Genomic DNA, 8594 nt, shown 5'->3' on the forward strand with positions numbered 1-8594 from the left:
TACTTAACCGACTTGCATTGGTATTAGCGTGATGTTAAGCAGCCTGTAGCCTTCCTCAATAAATCGGCTATCTGACACTGAAAGAATTTTTCAAATAGGCCCAGTACTTCCTGAGATTAGCGCGTTCAAATAAACAAACTCTTTAGCTTTATAATAATACTAGCGACACGCCCTCGCTTCGCTTCGGAAACATTAAATTTTATTATAGATAGTTGAGTCCCGCGATGTTACGACGCCGCGGGGCGAAGCTAGTCTAAAAAAGTAGCCTAATACTGAAAAATTTTAATATAAACAAAAGATTCGTTTATCGTACCATTAAACGATACAATGAAGACTCTAGTATAGATGACAGGTCAAGAAAGTGGTCGCACTCGGTCTGTTAGGACTCCAGCAGTGATAAAAGCTGTGAAGGCGCGAATTCAAAGAAATCCCAAACGTAAGCAGAAACTGTTGGCCCTTCAAATGGGGTTAAGAAGAACCACGGTGAAAAGGGTGTTAAATGAAGACTTAGGGCTTCGGGCATATCGAAGAAAAACAGGACATCGTTTGAATGCTCGTCTAATGGACCTGAGACTGAAGAGATGCCGCGCTTTGTTGAAGCGGTACGCGGGAAAAAAATATCGGGAAATTCTTTTTTCGGATGAAAAATTTTTTACCGTAGAAGAGAGCTACAACAAACAAAATGATAAGGTGTACGCACACAGTAGTGAAGAAGCGAGCAACCGTATTCCGCGTGTCCAACGAGGTCATTTTGCATCCTCGCTCATGGTATGGTTGGGAGTTTCTTATTGGGGCTTAACAGAGGTACATTTTTGTGAGAAAGGTGTAAAAACGAATGCAGTTGTGTATCAAAATACAGTCCTGACGAACCTTGTGGAACCTGTTTCTCATACCATGTTCAATAACAGGCACTGGGTATTCCAACAAGATTCGGCGCCAGCTCATAGAGCGAAGAGCACACAAGACTGGCTGGCGGCGCGTGAAATCGACTTCATCCGGCACGAAGACTGGCCCTCCTCCAGTCCAGATTTGAATCCGTTAGATTACAAGATATGGCAACACTTGGAGGAAAAGGCGTGCTCAAAGCCTCATCCCAATTTGGAGTCACTCAAGACATCCTTGATTAAGGCAGCCGCCGATATTGACATGGACCTCGTTCGTGCTGCGATAGACGACTGGCCGCGCAGATTGAAGGCCTGTATTCAAAATCACGGAGGTCATTTTGAATAAACTTTAGTGTCATAAGAATCTATGTTTTGTTAAGTTCATTTTGGTATATGAATGGTTACATAATGAATAAACTTGTTTCAATTATTTTACATTAAACATGTGACAGAACTTATGACCTGACTAGGTATATATGTCGGAGACGATATGTCGGTCATTAGTTTGGTAGCTACACGAAACGCAACACGATTCCCGACAGATGGCAGCACAATTGCGGTGTCGTCGGAACTCGGCTAACTTCATGCTACGACAGAGCCTAGCCGATGGAGGCACGTAGACGCCAACACATGATCACAATTACTAACCAGCATTCTTGAAGTTTTGGTATGAAGGGTGGGGCAGCCGTTGTAAGTATACTTGAGACCTTAGAACTTATGTCTCAAGGTGGGTGGCGCAATTAGATTGTAGATGTCTATGGGCTCCAGTAACCACTTAACGCCAGGTGGGCTGTGAGCTCGTCCACCCATCTAAGCAATAAAAAAAATACAAATTTATCTGGGTCATTGCACTTTTTCGCATTAATAATACATACGAGCCAAATTATCATTTTCGATAATTCTGATATTGAGCTATCTTATCTGTATAATCTTGGATTGATTTGACAAAAGAAGCAGCTATATATTATGAATAAAGAGTGGATTTAAAAACTTTCAAAACTTTGCCGAATATTCATGTTAGCATTGTCTGTGTATACAGATAAACGGTTAAGTGTCACTAGATAGAATATGGTGGCTGGATACCAGTCGTGCTGGTGGCCCAGGCCCCCGGGACCTAGCCTCTAGTTAAAAAACAAATGTACCGAAACGATCTAGCCAATTGCGAGAAGCTCTTACCGCAGGAGGATACCTCCGGGTCGCGGTAGGGGACTGCCTTCAAGGATATCTACTGATGCCTATACGCTGATAGCTTTAGGAGCAATTCCAACTACGCCTGGACGGGTAGGTGAGCTCACGGGCTCAACCTGAGAGATTTTTTTAATACTAGCCTTTTAGCAAGGGCAGTTTTTTTTACCTACCTAAGCTGATGGTCTTGAGAGATCATTTCAGCGTAAACTTAACTAGTAGGTAGCTCACGGGGCTCAAACCTGACGACGTTGCTAACACTGACCCTAGCAGTGCTTCGCAGAATCTACCACCGGATCGGAAACGCGACCCACTGAGAAGATCCGGCGAGAAACTCAGTGGGCTGTGTCTGTGAGTTAATTTTCAGGACGAACCCTTCGTCATAAAAATCATACCCGCCAAAATTATTATTTGATATTATCAATATTGTCGTCCATAATTATTATAAAATCTTTTTCGTGTATCTCAGGAATGTGGACAAGATAGGACTATTATAACAAATTACATTATTATTTTAGCAACGTTTCGGTCTTTTATTAGACCTTCATCAGGCATCTGAAAATTACACATAATTGATAACCTACAATACAAAAACAACAATTGTCCAAACTACCATATTTACCATAATATGAATTTAAATAATCTCTATCATACACTGCACAATTGTCTCAGACATCAGAGACTAATACAAATCTACAAAGCCACTAAATTATTTAATTACTATTTTTTGATTCCGGAAACAAAGCCAACACGACACATAAAATTGCTAATTGCGTGACAAAGGTTAGCCCACTATTGAAACTTCAGTACATAGACTATACTTTACAATATTTTATACTAGCGCAAACCTCGCTAAGTATCAAATTCAAATATATCTGAAATGAAGGTTATTTTTTTCTATTAGATTTATACTCTTTTAATATATCATTATATAAAATACTTGAATTGTTAGTGTCTGTTCGTTTGTTCACAGTATCATTAGTTTTTATAAAGATCATTTCACTAACATTACGTTTCCACCAATTCATTTCTTTATCCAAGATTTCTATCTTATCAAACTTAAAATTATGATGTTGGTCAAAGTGGTGGGTTGCTAATGCTGTTTTATTCTCTTTTAATATATTAATATTTTTACAATCATAAATGTGTTGTTTTACTCTATTACTCAAATACTGCCTAGTTTGTCCAACATAGCATAAGTCACACGAACAAGGTATTTTATACACTATTCCAGTTTGTTGTTGTTTATTTACTGGATCTTTTAACTTAGAATAGATTGAATTAACTCTCAAGATGTTATAAAATGCTAATCTTACATGAGTTCCTATAAAAACTCTGTTTAATTTATGTGATAATTCTGCTATATAAGGAAACCGACAATATCTAATGTTATTATTATTTGAGTTGACCAAACTCCTTGGTTTATTATTTAAGTTCTCTTTAAATTTATTTATAACACTGTCTACTAATGGTATTTCATAATTATTATTCAACAATATGTTACGAATCTTACCAAAATTAATTTCATAAAAATCACTACTACTTAACTTTGTCATTCTATCAAGTAAACCTTTTATCATACCTATCTTCTGAGACCGAGGATGATTTGAATTCCAATTTAATAGCCGACCTGAACTAATGGGTTTGACAAACCAATCAGTTATCAATTTATCATTTGATCTTTTGACTAACACATCTAGAAAAGATAAACTATCATCCTTTTCTACTTCCATGGTAAATTGTATATTATTGTCAAAGCTATTAAATAACTCTAAGATATTATTTACTTCCGACTCCGGTATGGCTGCGATAGTATCATCCACGTATAACTTTAAGAAGTGAATTTCAAACGGTAGAATCTTCAATATCTGATCGATGACATAGTTCATAACGATGTTAGCTATGACTGGACTTGCAGGGTTTCCCATACTGCTGCCTTCCGTTTGTGCATAGAACTCTCCTTGATATACAAAGTAACTTGAATCATAACAAAACGTAATGAGGTCAACTAACACACTCTTAGGAATTTTTACTAAATGCTTCATGTTATCCCAAGTTTCCTCAATTACTTTAAGAATCAAGTCACGACGTACATTCGTGAACAATGACACTACATCCAATGAAATCAGTACATAATTCTTCGGTAAGCTAACCTTTCTACTAAATGTCACGAAGTCAAATGAATTTTTTACATTATATTGAAACTTCTCAATCACTGGAGTCAGTATTTCATGTAGGAACCGTGCCAGGCTGTAACTCGGGGAATTAACACAACTGACCACTGGACGCAAACAACAAGTCTCCTTATGTGTTTTCCTCAAACCATAAATCCTGGGTGCAACAGTATACTTTGCTTTCAGATGTTTACCTTGTTGTTCCTCAACAATTTTTGCTACTACTAACTTGTTCACTAAACTGTTTGCAACTTTTTGCCATTTATTTGTAGGATCCTTTTTCAGTAATTTATATGTCACCTTGTCATTCAACATCTTTCTCATTTCAGTGTCATACTCAGTTTTTAACATTTTTTTTCAAGTAATGAGAATTGCACATGGAGATGAAGTAGTAAGATCAGTAAAGGAATGGTCGAATAGCATAATTAAATTGGCATCATTACATAACAGAAAAATTTTCTTACTAAAATGCCGTACAAATAATATTATTCCTAAACATATCAGTAATAATATGAAATGTATTTTATCATTAAATATTGAGGATCATCCTTTTAAGAAGATGTCGGATAGATTGATTACGGGTTTTCAAGGTTCGATATTGAGTCTGGAGATAAAGGTGACACTATGGAAATTAGAGCAACAAAATAAACGGATAGTAGACATGGAGGATAAAGTTAAAGGTTTGGTCTCAGAACAGTTATTTAGAAGATGTGTGGTAATGATCAACAAAAGATATGAATATAATTTTAATAAGATAAAAAATACCAACATTAAAAAATTTGATATATTAATTAAACAAAAAATAAACCGTCATACATTATCAAGCAAGAGTAAACATATTTACAATTATACAGATGTACAGCTACCAACTGAAGTAGAAATGATATTGAACTTAGAACCTAAGTTTGGTATAGAAATAAAAGAAAAGTGGAAGGTGATACCAACTGTGATTAAGGATTTAGAATTTGGAATTGAAGCTGTACAGTTGGATGATTGTAACGATGAAGGAAAAGATATTGTTAAGAATAATTTGAGATCTAAAGCGATTAATGTAATTTCTAACTATTACAAAAAAACAAAAACAAAAAAAAAAAATGATAGACTAAATCATACAGTATTAATAAAAAATTTATATATTACTCGAAAATTTCTAAAAGAGAGACCGGACTTAATAGTTGCAAGAGCGGATAAAGGGAACACAACAGTGATAATGTTAAAAACTGAGTATGACACTGAAATGAGAAAGATGTTGAATGACAAGGTGACATATAAATTACTGAAAAAGGATCCTACAAATAAATGGCAAAAAGTTGCAAACAGTTTAGTGAACAAGTTAGTAGTAGCAAAAATTGTTGAGGAACAACAAGGTAAACATCTGAAAGCAAAGTATACTGTTGCACCCAGGATTTATGGTTTGAGGAAAACACATAAGGAGACTTGTTGTTTGCGTCCAGTGGTCAGTTGTGTTAATTCCCCGAGTTACAGCCTGGCACGGTTCCTACATGAAATACTGACTCCAGTGATTGAGAAGTTTCAATATAATGTAAAAAATTCATTTGACTTCGTGACATTTAGTAGAAAGGTTAGCTTACCGAAGAATTATGTACTGATTTCATTGGATGTAGTGTCATTGTTCACGAATGTACGTCGTGACTTGATTCTTAAAGTAATTGAGGAAACTTGGGATAACATGAAGCATTTAGTAAAAATTCCTAAGAGTGTGTTAGTTGACCTCATTACGTTTTGTTATGATTCAAGTTACTTTGTATATCAAGGAGAGTTCTATGCACAAACGGAAGGCAGCAGTATGGGAAACCCTGCAAGTCCAGTCATAGCTAACATCGTTATGAACTATGTCATCGATCAGATATTGAAGATTCTACCGTTTGAAATTCACTTCTTAAAGTTATACGTGGATGATACTATCGCAGCCATACCGGAGTCGGAAGTAAATAATATCTTAGAGTTATTTAATAGCTTTGACAATAATATACAATTTACCATGGAAGTAGAAAAGGATGATAGTTTATCTTTTCTAGATGTGTTAGTCAAAAGATCAAATGATAAATTGATAACTGATTGGTTTGTCAAACCCATTAGTTCAGGTCGGCTATTAAATTGGAATTCAAATCATCCTCGGTCTCAGAAGATAGGTATGATAAAAGGTTTACTTGATAGAATGACAAAGTTAAGTAGTAGTGATTTTTATGAAATTAATTTTGGTAAGATTCGTAACATATTGTTGAATAATAATTATGAAATACCATTAGTAGACAGTGTTATAAATAAATTTAAAGAGAACTTAAATAATAAACCAAGGAGTTTGGTCAACTCAAATAATAATAACATTAGATATTGTCGGTTTCCTTATATAGCAGAATTATCACATAAATTAAACAGAGTTTTTATAGGAACTCATGTAAGATTAGCATTTTATAACATCTTGAGAGTTAATTCAATCTATTCTAAGTTAAAAGATCCAGTAAATAAACAACAACAAACTGGAATAGTGTATAAAATACCTTGTTCGTGTGACTTATGCTATGTTGGACAAACTAGGCAGTATTTGAGTAATAGAGTAAAACAACACATTTATGATTGTAAAAATATTAATATATTAAAAGAGAATAAAACAGCATTAGCAACCCACCACTTTGACCAACATCATAATTTTAAGTTTGATAAGATAGAAATCTTGGATAAAGAAATGAATTGGTGGAAACGTAATGTTAGTGAAATGATCTTTATAAAAACTAATGATACTGTGAACAAACGAACAGACACTAACAATTTAAGTATTTTATATAATGATATATTAAAAGAGTATAAATCTAATAGAAAAAAATAACCTTCATTTCAGATATATTTGAATTTGATACTTAGCGAGGTTTGCGCTAGTATAAAATATTGTAAAGTATAGTCTATGTACTGAAGTTTCAATAGTGGGCTAACCTTTGTCACGCAATTAGCAATTTTATGTGTCGTGTTGGCTTTGTTTCCGGAATCAAAAAATAGTAATTAAATAATTTAGTGGCTTTGTAGATTTGTATTAGTCTCTGATGTCTGAGACAATTGTGCAGTGTATGATAGAGATTATTTAAATTCATATTATGGTAAATATGGTAGTTTGGGGCAATTGTTGTTTTTGTATTGTAGGTTATCAATTATGTGTAATTTTCAGATGCCTGATGAAGGTCTAATAAAAGACCGAAACGTTGCTAAAATAATAATGTAATTTGTTATAATAGTCCTATCTTGTCCACATTCCTGAGATACACGAAAAAGATATTATTATTTGAGTATATAATTACTAGTGTGAGTCCGCAAGAGTAGGTACCAGCAATCCCCCCCCACCCCTCGATTTGTATGGATTATCCTGCGTTAAAAAAAAGCAAAAAGGTACCACCACTCTGCCTCTTTCTGTCGTGAAGCAATAACACGTTTCGGTTGAAGGGTAGGGCAGTTGTTGTACTGTAAAAACTCATGCCTCAAGGTGGGCGGCGGCATTTACGTTGATGATGTCAACGGGTACCGCTAGTCATTTAACAGCTGGTTGGTCGTGAACGCGTTCACTCTAAGCAATAAGAAATATACTTATAAAATTACACATGCTCAGCTAATTAGACCCATTCGTAAATATATACATATAAAATTACACATAATATTCAGATAATTATATTAGACCTATTTATTCGTTTTAATTGTTTATTAGGAAAAGGAAATGATTAAACTCACAGCGGATGTGTTGCTGCCCTGCGAATTAGAATTCTTGGTCATCGCAAAATGGCAATTTATTTGTGGCAACGAAAAACGACAATGATTGTGATGGAACACTTTGCACGGTACAGATTGAAAACGAGACAAAACTAGCTTGCCGTTTCACAATTCACTGTCATTCGCCGCCATAATTTGTTGTCTGACTGAAAGGAATTTACGTAATTCCCCGAACAAAATATACGTTTGCGCGTTCCGTTTATGTTTTTAATATATCACTATGCGCATACCTAATTTTATTTCTTGAAAACAATAAGTTTCGTATGTGGCAAATAAAAATCTAAAACAAAGTGAAATAGATAATTGACATGTTGATGAAATGACATGTAAAAACGTATTCTTGTATTTTGAAAAATTATATTGAAATAATTATTTTCTTCGTATAAAGAAACTTCCGTTCAATCGGATGGGGATTATCTGTGAACTATCTCGAGAAAAACCAGATTCAAATGAATGTTCAAGGCTACTGCGTAAAACTACTATTTACACTTATTTTATATATTATATCATAAATCTGACTCTAATAAGTTTTATTTAATTAAATGAAGCCTTCCCAACGTTTTGTTTATTGGATTCA

The 8594-nt window shown here is 34.5% G+C and overlaps 1 protein-coding gene across 5 annotated transcripts; it reads left to right on the forward strand.

The window, feature by feature from the left end:
- The first annotated feature begins 2618 nt into the window (after window positions 1–2618).
- LOC119630412 (uncharacterized) lies at window positions 2619–8535 on the forward strand. 5 transcript variants are annotated; one of them, XM_062675876.1, is made up of 3 exons: window positions 2619–6191; window positions 6283–7356; window positions 7425–8535. In XM_062675876.1, the coding sequence occupies exons 1-2, from the start codon at window positions 4608–4610 to the stop codon at window positions 6289–6291; spliced, it is 1593 nt and encodes a 530-aa protein (XP_062531860.1). In that variant the 5' UTR covers window positions 2619–4607; the 3' UTR covers window positions 6292–7356; window positions 7425–8535. The 5 variants fall into 5 exon arrangements, with proteins under 5 accessions (XP_062531860.1, XP_062531862.1, XP_062531858.1 ...); XM_062675878.1 differs by having other exon boundaries at window positions 6283–6396; window positions 7956–8535; XM_062675874.1 differs by having other exon boundaries at window positions 2619–7356.
- Window positions 8536–8594: the final 59 nt, after the last annotated feature.

This window comes from Bombyx mori, chromosome 24 (assembly GCF_030269925.1).
Source record: "Bombyx mori chromosome 24, ASM3026992v2".
Taxonomy (NCBI): Eukaryota; Metazoa; Arthropoda; class Insecta; order Lepidoptera; family Bombycidae; genus Bombyx; species Bombyx mori.